Genomic DNA, 18,094 nt, shown 5'->3' with positions numbered 1-18,094 from the left:
TTCAGCTGTATTTATTGGACTAGCTATTAATATATGAAATATATAACTGGCTTTAAATATAGTTACTATTAATAAAATATTTTTATATGATTTAATGTATATTCTACCTCGGTTAATGCGTAAGATTTATATTTTCTTCCATATGGGATAACAGGATATGAAGTTTAACGTAAACTCGGTATCCTGTTATCCTTAGGAAGAAAATAAAAATCTTGCACTCTATATAGCATACTTCGATGATGTAGATTAATCATCTTATGTGATTATAAATATTAATTTTTTCTGCGGATATTGGATATCAATATTGGGATACCGGTTCTGATATCCGGATATCGGAATCCGATATCTGGTATCTGATAGTTGTTTTAGTCCCTACCCCTCTGATATCCGTTTTCGATATCCATCTAGATCTGGAGGGATATCGACCGATATCTGATATCCAACATCAGACACTGTCCCGGTTTTTTTCCGGATATCGGGTATCGGTTGTTTTTTTTTAAGAATTCCCCAAAACAGTCATAGATATCATCCTTATTTTTTTAAGAAAAGAGGGGAGGTCACTCATATCTGGTGATCAACCCAGATATATCATTCAAATTATATTTTTCCTTCAAATGAACTTTGCCAGAGTAAATTGTTTACATCCTTATTTTTATGGTTGATGACTGGCACAGTTTGTAAGTGCTTGAATCTAATTCAAGCATTCCCAAAACATTTTTAGAAATCACTCAAAATATATTTCTACATAATATGAACTTCATCAAAGTATATAGTTTGCAGTCAAAGTAAACTGCCAATGCATTGTACAATGTTGCCGAGGAGAGGGATATGGACAGATAGATACCTTAATGGATTAAGAGAGAGATATATATAACTAAGATGTATTACAAAAAATTGGTCAAGGGGAGACCTTCCGTTGCCACTGCTTCTGCAAGTTCCCTCTTTAAAAATATAGCAGAATAGAACAGAATACCATGAGAAAAAAGAACTCTTTTAATTCACTTTTTCTCAATCTTTCTCACTCTAGAAATTTTCTCCCATCAGGGTAAAGGGAGGTGGAGCTCTGGTCCCTTTATCTGAGAAGTAATTGCACCAGGACCCTCCTATTTTTTGAAAATGAAAAATTTTTAGTTGAATTTCTGATGAAATAACTTAAAAGAAGGAAATATTTCTTTTACATTGAATTGCTTCACTTCCCAGGAAACTTCTTCCCAGTATTTGGAATCTAAATCCTCCCATGGTTTTGGAACCTCGATCATCTCAACCTGCCCTAAAAACCTACGTCCATCTTTGATGTCTGGAAATCGCAGCGTATGGACATTGTGATGGCATTGTAACACTTCCATAAGTACAATATTTTTTCTTCTTTTGTTTATTCTTCTTCAGTTCTTCCTCTTCATGTTAAGAAAGCGAGGGCGATGGAGAAGAAGGAGAAGGTGAAGAGGAGATACATGCAAGTGAAGGTGGGGATTCCGGAGAGAGCAGGAGAGGAGCTTCCGTGCTTTTGGATTCCAATCTAGTACCTGCATCATCCGTTGTTAAAGACCCTCCTCGAGGTGGCCAGGGACGAGTACGACTTCACATCACATGGTTCACTCCATCTTCCCTGCTATGTGATAATCTCAATTTTACGTGTTTAAATTATCGTTGGTAATTGAGATTATTCAATAAAAACTATATTTAATCGTACTTAAGAATACTTAGTTAGAGATGAGTACAGATCGTCTTCACATGGAACGACGATTAAGGAATTACTTTCTTACGATAGTGATGATGAATGAGAGAAGAGATGAATATGAGAGTAGATGATATCAGCTATTGATATCAAGTAAAAGGATTTAAATTATATGTTAATTTAATGAGTAAGTGAATGTTAAGAATAGAGTGATGGTCGAGTGTGGGAACTATGATAATAGTGAGGTTGAATGTAGACATTGCAATGAAGAGGATATATAGACGAGATTGGGGACGTAAGTAAGTGAAATGATAAAAGAAAAGTTGATTGTAAATATCTAATTATGGTAATAATGTTGTTTGAAATAGAGCAACGCAAGGCGAAGACACTTACCTTAAGCTCCCCCACTTTTCCAATGCTTCTTCTTACACACCTAGGACACCAATAATGCACTTGTTGGATCTCAAACCTCACTATCTTTCAATCAATCCACATAGCCCACACATTTCAATATAAATTTCACATTGATCCAGGACTCTATTTATAGATCAGATGATATGGATGGAAGTAGGAGGGGAAGATGAAGTAACGCCGAAAGTTTCAGCTCAATCGGAGCTGTAGGTGGAAAGTTATGGCCATTTGAAATTGAGCCAATTGTAGCCCTCGATTTCCTTATCTCTCCTCATCAACATCCTCATTTTCCGTGCTCGTTAAGAAGTCAAAGCATGTGATATTCCGCAATTTTTTTATTCTGTGCAGGCGCTCTTTGTATTTCGCACCTCGTGTACCTGGAAAAAGGACAAAGAAAACAAAATAAGAAGCATTACAAAAACTTTCTCAAGTGCTGATGTGGCAGCACGCCAGCATGCCACGTCACCCTCTTCTTTCTTCTTTTTTTGTTTTAAATGAGTGGACGTGAGCGTGCCACATCACCCTGCGCAAAAAAAAGCCAAAAATACTTCAAAAATGCATATTGAGTAAAATAAAAGCCCTAAAAATACATATAAATATATATTTTGACTTTGAAAAATCATATCTTTTCAAATTTAATGTCTAAAAATTCTAGATAAATTATATTATGTTTCAAAAATTATATTCTTAGAAATATCCCAAAAATGCAGAAAATTAAAAATAGATTTAATCATTTTAAGCTTGATAAAATGCAAACATACGTGAAAATATGATCATATTGAAGCACTAAACATGCATGTTATCATACCCCCCCAAATTAAATCATTGCTAGTCCCTTTGCAATGGCATTTAAAATCTCTTGGTTGATTTGTTCACCTTTTTATCTTAACAACATGAGCTTGAAGTATTTCACTCATCCTTCAAACAACATTATAGTCTTGTTTGACCATGATAGCTAGTCCATCATGACTAAGAGAATCACCCTCGTTGACGTCAACATAAACTTCATAAATATCACATGCATGATCAAAATAGGATAATAACTCGAGTGGCTCGCATTGTGCATGTACCGAGACAATAGTATTGACGGCCTCCTCCAAAGGGTGAACCGAAGTTGCCAAATACTGCTCGAGCAAAGAATCCAGCCAAGACTACTCTTGAAAGTGATAGGAAAATATCTGTAAAGGGTGTAATGGTCCATATAATTCTTTGATGACATACTCATCTATAGTCAAAGTGTTCAACAACATGAGGAACATCTTGCCATTGTATTTGATCTGCTTTCAGAAAACCACCTTTATATTAATCCCAGGAAATGTTGCTTTGGGAGTGAATATATTGAATTTCTGGGACATGGAATATCATCAGCAGGAGTTTCAACTGATCCATGAAAAATTGAAGCTATTCAGCAGTGGAAAAGACCCACTACAGCAAAAGAATTAAGAGGTTTCCTAGGTCTTACTGGTTACTATAGGCGCTTTGAATCTAATTATGCAGCCATTGCCCAGCCACTAACATCTCTTCTAAAGAAAAAAATCTTTCATGTGGACAGAAGAAACTGATCAAGCATTTTCCAGATTAAAGAAAGCAATGTCAGAAACTCCTGTACTTAAATTACCAAATTTCTCTGTTCCTTTCATCATAGAAACGGATGCTTCAGACCTAGCCATGGGAGCAGTGTTATGGCAAGAAGGGCATCCTATGGCGTATCTCAGCAAAGCCTTTCCTTGTAAATCCCTATTCAAGTCAACCTATGAGAGGGAGCTAATGGCAGTAGTTTGGGGCGTACACAAGTGGAAACATTACCTAATGTTTGCCAAGTTCACCATATATACTGATCAATTCAGCCTAAGATTCCTTTCAGAACAAAAAGAAATGCCGATTCAAGCTACTGGGGTATGACTTTATTATTCAGTATAAAGCTGGTAAGAAGAACATTGTACCAGACGCATTGTCGAGATCTACACAAGAACCTCACAGAGAGTGCAATTCCTTATCTACAACGCATTGGTTGGACAAATTGAAACTTATTGAAGAAATCAGGCAAGATTCCAAATTGAGTGATCTCATCAAAAGGATCGAAGCAGGTGGTGAACAAGTACCGCATTACTCACTCCAACAAGGACTATTAATTTGGACGGGAAAGATTGTTTTATATCATAATTTGATGCCGGACGTCGTCAATACGTCGTCCGGTCGTCACCGAGGGTACGGGTTCGATGTCGTATCGAGGACTAATCGGACGGCGTCGACCGACGTCGTCCGATGGATGCAAGTGAACATATATAATGACGATGATGAATGTGTGTAAGTCCTACTATCGTACGTGCGTGCGCCGACGAGCAGTGGGTGCCGTTCCAGAGGATAGAGGGGTCGCCTTGAGTGAGGCCGGACGGACCTCCTGAACCTCGTCCGAGCGGGTCGAGGGCGAGTACGTCGCCGAACGGGGAAGCCCCGCTGAAGTGCTCACACGCGTCGGGGGGTCCCGACTCGTACCGGACAGGTAAGACTCTCGTGCAATTTTCGTCATTTTCTCAACCTGTCTCACTCTCACCTATCTAACCCGAGGAGGCAAATCGAAAGCGTACTGAAGGACGTAAGAGACGTAAAAGAGCAGGGAAAGGAGTACCTTTGTCGCGCTGGCGACGGAATTCTCAGGTCAGCTGGAGATCCAGAGGTAGCAGGAGTGGATGGGGAGCGGGGCGGATCGGATACGAGGGCGTTCCAAGGTGGGCCGTGACAGCAGAGATCGAGGCGGGCGGCGGCAGCAGGCGCGACTGGTAGCGCGGTGTGCGGGAGAGATGGGGTAGGAACACAGCGCGCGGGCGAGCGTCGCTCGGCGATCGTAGCCGCAGGCAGGGGGGGCCGTGCGCGGGCACACGCGCGCGGGCGTCGCGGCGCGCGGCGTGGGCGGGCGCGTCACTACGGGCACGATTGTGGAAGGGCCGGCGCAAGGCCGCGCGCGCGAGGGTCGCGGACGCTTCGGCCTCGGGTCGCACGGGCTGGCGCTGCTTAGGGGCACGGCCGTTGGCGTGGCCGGGCACAGGGCCGCGCGAGCGCGGGAGTCGTGGCGCGGGGCGCTGGGGCAGCCTTTCGGCGCGGCGATCGGCGCACGAAGCCCTGCGGGAAGGCAAACCGGCGGCGAGCAGGCAGCTGAAACGGTCCCCGGAGGGTGTCAGCGTGACCAGCAGCGACGACGACGGGAATGTGGGCGGCGGCGTGACCTGCGACGGCGACGAGGGACGTGGGCGGCGGCGTGACTGGCTGTGACGGCGAAGGAGGCGTGGACGGCGGCGTGACCGGCGGCGAAGACTGGGCGGCAGCGCGGGGTAGCGGCGGCCGGGGCTGCGGTCAGCGCTGCAGGACGACGACGGCGGCCGTGGGTGGCGGCAGAGACAGAACGGCGGCGCGGGGCAGCGGCGAACGGAGTTGCGGGCGATGGTGCAGGGCCGCGGCGGCCAGAGCTGCGGGCGGCGGCGGAGGTGGAGCGGCGGTGCGGGTGGCGACGATCCTCCCCTCGTCACTCCTCTTTTTCTTTCCTCCTCCTCTTCCCTCCTCTTCTTCTTCTTCTTCTTCCTCTTCTTCTTCTTCTTTCTTCTTCTTCCTCCTCTCACGTACGTGACTCTTCAACTTCTAAAACGTTATAACTTGGTAGAAAATTCAAGAGTGAGTCTTTGGACACCCACCCCCCCCCCCTTATATAATGGGTGAAGATGGGCCTCCTTAGAACAAAACAAGAGGGAAATGAAAAAGGGAAAACTAAAGGATAATGGCTTGTCAGGCCCATGGGAGGGAAGATGTCGTCATATGGGCTCTTCCCTTCACTACACAACAACTAAGGAGACGACGATGACAAAGATAAGGAAAGTAAAGGTAAGAAAAGAAAACAGAGGGAAAAGTGGGCTGCTCCGAAGGTGAAGTAGCGCGTGCGTCGTGCCGAGTATTTGAACTCGGGGTCGCGTGTCGCTGCGGCGGCTCGTCGTGTCGTCTGGACACGTGTCGGTGGCGGGCTCGATGACGATGGTGGCTCCTCGCGTGCTGGCTCGATGATGTCCGGCGGTGCTGCGCCATCATAATTCCTCCTTGATCTCTCAGATTTTACAAGAATTCCATGATTCAAATATGGGTGGGCACGGTGGATTTCTACGAACTTTCAAAAGAATATCTCAGCAAGTCAAATGGCCAGGTATGAGAAGAACTATTAAATCATATGTTAATCAGTGTCACGTTTTCCAACAACAAAAATCATCTACCCTTACCGATACCTAATCAAATTTTGGAGGACATCACGATGGACTTTGTTGAAGGACTACCAAAATAAGAAGGCTTTGACTCAATTATGGTTGTGGTGGATAGTCCAAGTATAGCCATTACATCGTCGTCAAGCACCCATTTTCAGCTGATACCATTGCTGAAGTATTTACTAACGAAATAGTCAGGCTACATGGCATCCCAAATTTGATCATATCGGATAGAGGGAGCCTCTTCACCGATCACTTCTGGAAGGAGTTACATCCCCTCCAAGGAACGCTCCTAAAATTCAGCTCTTCATATCATCCAGAAACGGATGGTCAGACGGAGGTCACCAACAGAGGGTTGGAATGCTATCTTAGATGTTTTGTTTCCGAGAACCCAAAATGGTGGAAGAAATGGCTACATTGGGCAGAGTTCAATTATAACACATCGTATCACACTTCTATCAAAACTACACCTTTCAGAGCAGTCTATGGTAGACACCCTCCATCACTCATTAGATATGGGTCCACCACATCGCCTTTTGACTCCATCAATTAACTATTGATTTAAAGGGATCAGATCCTCACATTATTAAAGCAACACCTTGCCAAAGCTCAGTCAAGAATGAAACTCCAAGCAGACAAACATAGAAGAGATGAAGAATTCCAGGAAGGCAACATGGTTTATTTAAAACTACAACCATATATAATGAAATCACTGGGACATAAATCATGTGAAAAACTCAGTCCAAGATTCTATGGGCCTTTTAAAATTCTTCAGAAGATCAGGGATGTCGCTTGTAAATTGGATTTTCCCACTCAGACCACGTTACACCCAGTCTTTCATGCCTCATTATTAAAAAGAGCTTTGGAATCTCATCAACTAGCTACAAAAGAACTACACCCACATCTAACTGCTGATTATGAATGGCAGGTATACCCAGAGGACATCCTCAAGGTTTGTAGTACGCCCTACGGGAAGGAGATATTGGTTAAGTGGACTAATCTTCCAGTGTCTTAAGCCTCTTGGGAACAAGTTCATCGTTTCCACAAGGCCTTTCCTGACTTCCAGCTTGATGTCAAGCTGAGACTCCAAGGGGAGGGTATTGATAGACCCTATCATAAAAAGTATCAAAGAAAGGGACCCAGATCTGGTCAATGGGCTGTTGACAAGTCTAACTGAACACTGAAGGGGGGGCATCACCAGGGCTCCTATAAATAAGGACGTCGCCTTCCAGGTATGACATTCTGGTATTTCTTGGCAAGGAGGTCTCGGCAACTAGACCGCGGACTCAGGAGTCGCGGGAGGGAGCTCGCTTGTCGTAGGAGGGAGGAATATTCTAAGAGAGCGAGATCGCCCTAGTGATCGAGTAGGAGCTGCTGCTGCCAGTGGGAGTAACTGTCACAATCTTAGCCGGAGCTACTCAAATTCTCATCTACATTGCTATTTCTGGAAACTCTTCGATTTGAAATTACTATTCAATTACTACAAGAGTGTGTAACAGATATGTAGTTTAAAATGCACAGTTTCTGTTATTTTTGAAATTTATCTTTCCATTTAAACTGCTCTTTACAAAAATCTTGCTTTGGTGATTTAAGAATATTGAGATGATCATATCATCTCAGAAAGGAATTAGAGAAATCGGCTGTAAATTTTCCCTTTGCGCCATGAAGTCATATCATATCAGTAGATTATGAGAAGTTTGTGTTCAGAGTACCAGGTTTACAATTTAGAATATTTCGTCAGTTAATGCTTAACAGACAGAGATAATTCGATCTATTTCTTTTTATTCACCGGAGAAAGTTGATATGAAAATACAAAAGGAGCTAATTCTTCCCGGATAGAAATTTTCTTGGTATTCCAGGGAAAAGCTTAATTCGATGAATCTACTGCTGTTGTTTTTCTGCGTCCCGCAACATTGATAATGGAAGAGAAAATAATTGGTCTGACATTAGCACTCGCTCAAGAGGACAATCGGATTCTGTGGTATCTGCTCTTCAATTCTGCCTTGGCCTATTTCGTTAACCTGACCAATTTTCTCGTCACCAAGCATTGGAGCGCGATGACCCTTCAAATATTCTCCAAATCCTAATCAGTATGCATGTCGGCAGAGGTTCTAACTTTAACTATTTGTTATCTTCTTCCTAAAATCTTAAAAAATGATTAATTAACCCTGTATGAATGCTATTACTGATTGAGAGCTTCTTATGACCTTTGATGTTTCCATTCCAGATTGTAGACCAATAAAAAATATTTTCATCATTTTTATTTATTGCCTCGATTCTTAGAAAATGTTTTATGGACCCTTAAAAGTTGTGTTGCATACTTTTGTCTATATTCTTCGTTGACTTCATTGTTAACCTGGGACAAAGCATACGTTTATGTCTTTGTTTTAAATCTTCTTTTGGGTTTTTTCAAAGAAAGAATTTTCTTGTGAGTAATGATCTTTCTATTTATTTCATTGTAAGATACTGAGGACATAGTTGAGGCTTTCTTGATCAACCTGTTTTACAGTGGGCTTACCTTTTTTATTGTATCAGCTCGGTAATAAATGTAAGATAAACGTGAGGCAATATAAGAGCTTAATCTGAGATTTTGATTTCTGATACGAACCTCGGTCTTGCTTCGTATCGGAAGGAGGGTAGAGGACGAGGCGAGGTAGACGTTCCTGGGGTAGGAGAGGTGAAACAGGAATGGTCGGGGGAAGGCCGAGCTGAGGGCGGTAGGGATCGGCTGGGGACGAGCCGCCGGATGATGTAGTGAAGGCTTGACGATTGTGGGGACAGGGTTTGTCGGAGACTAGAAGAGAACCGAACGGCAAGGGTAGTGATGTAGTCGGCTGAAGATCTGGTGAGACAATCACGGGGATAGGGGATTGCTGAATGGTCAAGGGGATGGGAGCAAGATAGGGAGGATCGAGATAGTAAGCCAAGAGGCCGATCTTACCATAAGTCTTGACTGCCCTCCTCAAAGGAGGGCTATACATATTTATAATAGAAGCATCAATCTACCCTAAACATGATATGACTAAAATGCCCTTAATGGACTAAAATGCCTAAGATACCCTTGGGGGAACAGTATCGTATCGATTTCATGATGATAGTAATGTTCTTCAACCCCTCTTTGTGCTTTATTTTTTGCCTGCCGTACATCCAACTTTGAATAAAAAATAATGCAGCATAGTGTTTAACCATGTATCACTCTACAACTGAATAAAAACATTAGGAAGAAAAGAAAGCATTTCAATGTTTATGAAAATAATCCTGAACCGTGAATCATCAAATCCGAAATATTCTCTCATTACAGACTACATTATTAGGCCTTTTGTAGTTTCCAGGCAGCTGTTCTGTCTCTCTCCTCCCCCTTCCAATCTCTCTCCATTTGCATTGCATGTTTATAGTTGTCGTGTTTTCCATGCAAAATTTTAAACTATTTCTCTATCCGTCTATAAGTATGTCCTCATTGTGATGTAGGAAGATGGTATGTCGTCGCCCTTTAGGGGGTATTGATAACATGCATCTTTAGTGCCTTATATTATTATATTTATGCGTATTTATGCATTAAATTACTCATATTTGCATGTTATCAAGCTTAAAATGATTAAATCTATTTTTAGAACAAATTTCTGAAATTTTTCTATATTTTAGGATTTTTCTAATAGTATATTCTAAAAGAATATAATTTTTGAGAAAGAATATGATTTTTTTGGAATTTTTGGATATTAAATTTGGAAAGATATGATTTTTCTGATTCAAAAAATATATTTATACGTATTTTTTGGGCTTTTATTTGATTTAATATGAAATTTTAAGTATTTTGGGTTTTTTTATGGCATAGTGTGACGTGGCGTGTGGATGCGCCGCCACATCAGCATTGAGAAAGAGATTTTTCTTTGTTTTTTGTCCTTTTGACATGTACATGTGGCATGGAATATGAAAAGTCACGGAATACGAAAAGCCACGGAATACGAAAAGCCATGGAATATGAAAAGCCACGGAATACAAGAAGGCATGGAATATGAAAAGCCACGGAATACGAAAAGCCACAGAATACCAAGTGCTTTGACTTCTTAACAGGCACAAACTGATGACATTGATGAAGAGAGAGAAGAAATTAAAGGCTAGGATTGCTTCAACTTCCAATGGCCACAACTTTTCATCTTCCCCTCCTCTTTCTCTCCATACCCTCTAATAGAGGCCTGGATCATTGTAAAAACCATCTTGAACTTGCTTCCCACTTTTGTGGGCTGATTGAAAGAGAGTGAGTTTTGAGATCCATCAAGAGTGTTCTTGGTGTCTTGGGTGTGTGGAAGAGACAAAAGAGAAGAGGGGGAGCTTACCGGCACTCGCAAATCGTCGTGATCCTGGCGGAACGTAAGGATCTAAGGTAAGTGTCTTCGCCTTACGTTGTTTCTCTCCCAACATCATCATTATCATAGTTATAGTTTTTTTTTATCAACGTTTCATTTATCACTTCACTTACTTACGTCCCCACTCTCTCATCTCTCCATCCTTGCCATCCTACCATTCCATATCCAACCACTATCCTCGTTCATACCATAGTTCATTATCGTGTCCGTCACAATCACTTACTCTTTTATTTAAGTTAAATTAACATATAAATTAAGTACTTCTTAATCGATATCACTCGCTCATATCCTTGAATTGTGTTTTTGTCGATCGCTCATTGATCATCACTAGTTTAAGAAAGTAATTCCTTAATCATCGTTCCCTGTGGAGACGATCCGTACTCATCACTAACTACGTATTTTCAAGTACGGTCAAATATATTTTATTGAATAATCTCAATCACCAACGACGAATTTTAACCCTAAAATTGAGATTATCAGGTATCCGAGGCGATGCTCGGATACCAAGGAGATGATAGTGCACGGATACTAGGTACCACGGCCTAAACACCCCCTAAAAACTAGGCATGATCCTAGAAAGTAGGCACATCCTATTCTGAAGGATGTGCTAGGTCATCCTACTTTATAGGATGCACCAAGTCATCCTATTTTATAGGATGTACCAAGTCGACCCCCACAATCCTGAAACCTAGGGCTAGGGGGTTTGACTTTTCCAACAATCTCCACCTTGGCAAACTTCCCAGCCAACGTACTTGTAACTCGATTGTCTTCAAGGTGCTCCACCTTCATCGAGGTACCATCTCCTTTTTCACTGATATGGCCTAGCCGCAAATGCCGTAATTGAGTGTCCTCAGTTGACGGCTCATGGGGTGTTGTTGTAGCAGCTCCACCTACAACGGTGCTCCCTTCAAGTCTGTAAATGTTTCCTGGCTGTCGACTCCCCTTCATAATCACAAGAGAACCTTTACAAACCTTGAGCATCCCGTTCTCAGCCTGACAAGAACATCAATTTGCCTCTAGCACACCAAGCAAAATCAAGTTCTGACGTGAGACCGGTACATGCCGCACATTCCCCAGCTTTCTCATCACGCCGTCAAACATCCAAAGCTTCACACTGCCAATGCTAACAACCTCGCACGGAGCATTTTTTCCCATAGAAAAAGTCCCCATCAAACTCCTATAGGAGTCAAACCAGTCATCACGCGAACACATATGATTAGAGCCGTCGGAATCAAGGATCCACGTGTCTGCCAACTCTTCGGTCGCAACTAGGGCAGAATAGACTTCACCATCATCACTATCCTCCACCTTTGCGACGTTGGCTGAACTCGTCTCTCCACCTGTTCCTTTATCACCATTCAGCTTCGGACAATCCCGCCTTAAGTGCCCCTAGTATGGCATTCCTAGTATTTCAACCAGCTGGCCCTAGACCATTCCTTCTTCTTTTCTCCAGTCTTGCTTCTCTCTCTCGTACGACCTCTTTCTTGCCTGCCTTCCACGAACAAAGCTTGACTCTGATCAGCATCAAATGCAGACCGCCTCTGGTCAAACTCCATCAATGTCGAAATTGCCTCATCAAGACTCGGCATGTTCGTCCCATGAAGCATCGTCGTCACAAGGTTCGCGTAATTGTTGGGCAGCAAATCAGCAAGATGATCGTCTTGCTCTCCTCATACAAGTCATCCTCAAACTTCTGCAATTCAACGCAAAGGCTTTGGAAATGATCAATATGAGCATGCAACTTGGTACCTTCGGCCATTCGAAGCCCAAATAGCTTTGCTTTCAACAAAGCTTTGCTCATAGACATTTTCCCCGCATATCGCCGAGCCAATGTCTTCCACATCTGGGCAGGATCTTCAAGACCGAAAACATGATACCTCGTGCCATCCGACAAACATTGACGAATAGTGCCAGCGGCTTTCATTTGCATTCATCTCCAATCTGCATCCTTGATACCTTCAGGTTTCGAATCATCCAAAGCCGCAATCACATCCTTTTTGATCAATATGTCCTTCACTTTTTTTTGCCACAGACTGAAGGTGCCCGAGCTGCTCAATTTCTCAACTTCATATCGAGAAATAATGTAAGTCATCATTTCCTAAGCCCTAACACGTCCCCTCCAAACCAAAGCTCTGATACCACTTGTTGGGCGCAAACACTCGCGGAAGCGTACTTGGACGTGAACAACTACAGAAGATGTCGAGGATGATCCCAAGACGATGCGAGGAGAAACACCAAGGTGTAGTCGTTAGCCTCGTCACGTCCCCGTATTGTCACCGTCAAGAGAGCACCAACTCCAAGAGTGAGAGAGAGAGGAAGAGGAAGAGATTTCTAGTTCAAAGGAACTTTCAAGAAACTCTACTCAACTCAAGGAGAGAAAAGAAGAATACATCAAGGGATGTCTGGGTGAAGAAGACAAGGGAAATGGGGGGCCTTTTATAGGCACAACCCAAGGCCTAAACACCCTCTAAAAACTAGGCACGATCCAAGAAAGTAGGCATATCCTATTCTCAAGGATGTGCTAGGTCATCCTACTTTCTAGGATGTACCAAGTCATCCTATTTTATAGGATTTACCAAGTCAACCCCCACAATTGGCCGTGATACGCAAACAATTCCAGAAAAATCTTGTGGGTTGTGAATCTACCATGACTGACACAAGCATGGTTTGAGCTTTTGAAGCCCTGAATTCACAAGATGCAGGTATTCACATCATCCACGATCAATCTCCAGCACGTAAGAAACCATTGTCTAGAACCCATGTTGATTTGACGATTCATGAAACGTCAAAGGTATTCCTTGAAAGTCAAGTTATAGAATCTGCCTCCTCCTCGGCCTGCTCAAAGGATGATTCCAAGTCAATACTCCACGTGCTGGAAGCATATCTTTTGTGTCCTCCCATGTCAAAGATTTTTCGGTCTCAAAGATCTTCCGGTGTGGGACTTGTCTGTTCTATAGCGAAGGCCGCGGCTACCTCAAGCCCGAGTGTTGACACCAGGTCACATGTCCCCCTCCTTTTCTTTAATAATATAATTATTCCTTTTAGTGCCAATCTTGAATTTCTCATCGCTTGAGAAAATTCATGGCTTTTAGTGTCGATCTCTAATTTCTCATCGCTTTTAGTGCCAATCTCTCACTCATAATCTTCTGATATGATAGAATTCACGGCGTAAAGGGAAACTTTGCGGCCGATTATTGTAATTCCTTACAGAGATGATATGATCATCTCGAAGTTCTTAACTCACCAAAGCAAGAGTTTTGTAGAGAGCCATTTAAATAGAATGACAAGATTTCAGAATAACAGAAACTTTGCATTTTATACTACAGATCTATCCTCGCCACCTACGTTATTGGCCATACAAGTCGTAGCCTACAGCAGACTTTTCTCATTTTGTTCTTATGAAGATAAGTTGATTTTAAATGGCTGGATTCTTTTTCCAAATGTTGAAATGGTTTCTTTTCTTCCTGGTAAATCAGGTTTAATTCATTTATAGAGTGATACCTGGTTAAACACTATGCTGCATTACTTTCTACGTCGAATTGGTCCACTTCACTGTTGGATGTATGACAGTTGAAAAGTAAAGACAGAGGGGTTTAAAAACATTACTATGATCATGAAATCAATTCAGTGGTTAAACACTATGCTGAATTGATTACCAAGCTGATAAAATAAAAAAGGCAAGTTCACTGTAAAATAGGTTGATCAAGAAAGCCTCAATCCCTCAAATATTCCGTCATTATCACAACAAAATAAATAGAAAGATCACTACACAAAAGAAAATTCATTCTTTGAAAAAACCCAAACGAAGATTTAAAGCAGAGACATAAACATATGCTTTTCCAAGCTCAACCATATGAGGTCGATGAACAGTATGGACAAAAGCAAGCGACACAACTCGTAATGTTTTGAAATTTTGTATGTTTGTTAAATTTCCTTGCTTGTAGTGTTGTCTTAAAACTTTTCAGTTTCTTAAAATTTTTGTTCGTGTAGCGTTGTTTTGAAATTTTCTTGCGGACGGTCCTGTGAAGGGTGAAGGGTGGAGTAAGCAGGGCAGTAATCTGGGCAGTAATCCAGGCACCCTTCACTCTTGTGGATGGCCCCATGAAGGGTGAAGTAATCCGGGCAGTAATCAGGGCACCTTTTCTCTGTTTAACTTGATCAATCTCGGTTTTTTTAATATCTTAGCAGCTAATAGTTTTTAAGGGTGCTTTTTGTTGTTGGGACAAACGAAAGATTAATTGTGCCTTAATTTGTTTGTGAATATTTTCTGTAGATAGTTTGAGGCTTCTAGGGCATGTTGAGATGATCGAGGTTCCGAGACCAAGGGAGGATTTAGATTCCAAGTCCTGGGAAGAATTTGCTTGGAAATGAAGCAGTTCAATGTAAAAATATTTTAGTTTCCTTCTTTTCAAAATCATTTCATCTGACATTTAACTTAAAATTGTTGATGTTGGAAAATAGGAGGGTCTAGGCGCAATTACCTCCCAAATATAGATAGGTACCAAAGCCCCACCTTTCTTCACCAGGATGGGAGAACACTTCTAGAGTGAGAAATATGAAGGAAAAGTGGATTGCAAACAGTTTTTTCTCATGGTCTTCTGTTATATTATGTTGTATTTTTTGCATAAGGAACTTGCAGAAGCAGTGGCTGTTGAAGGACTTCAACTGGCCATTTTTCTGTAATACATCTTAGGTTTTCCTCTCTCAGTCGATTAATGTATTAATATGTCCATATCTCTCTCCTCAACAACATTGCAAAATGCATCGGAACTTTGAAAAAATTTATTTTTATGGAGTTATATATATATATATATATATATATATATATATATTATCAAATCCGAGTTATTTTCTCATTCCATGCTACATTGCCCGTTAAACTTGATTCTGTAGTTTCGGGACAGCAGTTCCCTCTCTCTCTCTCCCTCTCTCTCCTTCATTTGTGCACACCTATGATTGATGAACGATTTTGTTATTTTCATCGTCATCCCTGAACTTCTTTAATGTTACCAGCTTCCATGTGTGGCTCGGATGAATGACGATGACAACTTGCCATCAATGATGGCCCTAGGAAACTGATGAACACAAATTGACATTATCATCATAATCATTGACGTGAACCCTAAATGGATCAACACGTGTCTAATTATCTTTCCCATTTTGGTGACTGGTTCTTAGTATGTTATATCCCTCTCTCTCTCCCTGCCCGTATCTCTCAATTTTCTCTGAATGAATATATTTCCCGTTGGAATTTCTGACCACTCTTACTATACATGCCTGACCAACACTAGTATCAGCACACTAGTGTTCTGGAACCCATTAGAACTCCGAAGTTAAGTGTGCTTGGCGGAGAGCAGAACTAGGAAGGGTGACTGCCTGGGAAGTCCTTGTCGGTGACCACAGCATGGGCATGTGATCACAGTTCAATTTTTTTTAAAAAAGCAAACATGTCTGACCAAATTTTTTTTTTTATTGGCCTAATCATGGTCCACAAGCTCAGCTGTGGATGCAGTCGGTCCAGCTGCACCCTGCCGCGAGAGTGTAATTTTTAATTTATAAGGTCATAAGCATTCCATAAGAAACCAGCCAAAACATACCCAAATATACACTCAGGCCTCTTCCTCCATGCCAATGAAAAGGGAATGTATTACAGACTGCCATAACTGTGCAAATGTAGACATTTCTTATATATATTTTTTTAATGTAGGTTCTTGGGAATGCCAAAGGAGCTGTGGCAGTGGTAGTGTCAATTCTAATATTCAGAAATCCGGTCTCAGTGATGGGGATGCTTGGGTACACCTTATCACATCGGAGTCATTCTGCATAGTGAGGTGAAGAAGCGGCGCAAGTGATGAAACTTCCCAGTACAGACCATCTTGACCGTCTGTTCTTGCATCAGGTTATTTCTTCTCTCTTCTACTTGATTTTCACTTTTACTTGATTTTCTCTTCTGTAGAGAGACGGCAAATTCCATCATAAAAAATGTTTCTTCTCTCTCGTTCTTATGTCTCTCTATGGAGATGGACAGAGGGAGAGGGAAGAGAGAGGTGATGATTTCAGGTGCCCATCTGTAGTTTTCATGTGAATTGTCACTCATAAAGCAGGTGTGCCTTGCAAATTGATGATCATTACAAATTATTTGGAAACTGAGCTTACAGAGAGATTATTTTCAACTTTTTTTTCAATCCCTTTGAAAAAAGAGATATTTTTTCAATTTGTCGACTCTACTTTATATTGGAAGTTTCTTTTTGCTATTTCTCTTGCGATTTATTTGGTTCATTCGAGCCCCCAAATTGAGAGATTGTAGAGTGGTAAATAATGTCAGGTAAATTTCTTGTTTGAGTTTTTTTGAGACTGAGTCAACAAATCAAATCCGTCCCTTTATGGGATAGCTTCATAATAAGCTTTGGTGTGGAGAGAGAAAAAGGAGAATCAGGTCATGAATTTTATGATCTTTCCCTTTCAGAGTCGTTTCCGTTTCACGGGAAAATTCCTTGGTAAACTCTATGTTAGCTCATAGACTCCATAGCCTGAAAGATTTTGTAATAAAAGTCTTCACCTAAGCCACTTAGAATATGTTATTAATTTTAGAGAAATACACAAAGTGGTCCAATTAGTGTTGGTTATTTCCCTGAACATCAAAAATCAACAAAACCATGTTGATGTGCGCTTTGAAATAATCAATTCCAACTATTCTACAGAATCCCCTACAAACTGTTGAATAACAACGTCCTCCTTAAAGACAAAAATTGGTGCACATGCTATCAGGTGCATCTTTTATCACATTTGGTATCAGAGTCAGTCGCAGGTTCAAATCCCAGAAGCAACCCACTGCACGCTTGAGTTAAAAAGAGGAAAGTGGCAGGTGTTGTTGGGGAGAGTTGAAGAACAACATCCTGCTTTAAAGATGGCACCATTGCTGTCAGCCATAGCTTTTAGCACAGTTGGTAAGCTGTTGAATCTAATTCAATCATTCCCCAAAACATCTGTAGATGTCATTCATTTTTTTTCTGAAGAAAAGAGTAAATATCACCGTAATCGGTGATCAACCCAAAGATATCATCCTCATTATATTTCTCTGTGAAATTAACTTTATCAAAATATATTGTTTACAGTCTCCTTTTTCATGGTTGATGACTCGCACCGCTGGTAAGCGCTTGAGTCTAATTCAATCGTTCTCCAAAACATTTCTAGAAATCATTTAATATATATATATATATATATATATATATATATATATATATATATATATATATATATATATATATATATATATATATATATAACTCCATAAAACTAAATTTTTTCAAAGTTCCGATGCATTTTGCAATGTTGTTGAGGAGAGAGATATGGACATATTAATACATTAATCGACTGAGAGAGGAAAACCTAAGATGTATTAC

At 41.3% G+C, this 18,094-nt stretch overlaps 1 protein-coding gene across 1 annotated transcript; it reads right to left on the bottom strand.

The window, feature by feature from the left end:
* Positions 1–2,162: 2,162 nt before the first annotated feature.
* LOC144714223 (uncharacterized) lies at positions 2,163–12,786 on the bottom strand. The gene is made up of 7 exons (XM_078588918.1): positions 12,648–12,786; positions 12,441–12,545; positions 12,180–12,357; positions 11,745–11,868; positions 11,380–11,684; positions 4,716–5,710; positions 2,163–2,609 (listed from the first exon to the last, which is right to left on the bottom strand). Exons 1-6 carry the CDS (start codon positions 12,784–12,786, stop codon positions 4,741–4,743), a joined length of 1,821 nt encoding a protein of 606 aa, XP_078445044.1. The 3' UTR covers positions 2,163–2,609; positions 4,716–4,740.
* Positions 12,787–18,094: the final 5,308 nt, after the last annotated feature.

The sequence above is a fragment of the Wolffia australiana genome, chromosome 17, assembly GCF_029677425.1.
Source record: "Wolffia australiana isolate 7733 chromosome 17, ASM2967742v1".
Taxonomy (NCBI): Eukaryota; Viridiplantae; Streptophyta; class Magnoliopsida; order Alismatales; family Araceae; genus Wolffia; species Wolffia australiana.
This window is presented reverse-complemented; position numbering and strand designations above follow the sequence as displayed.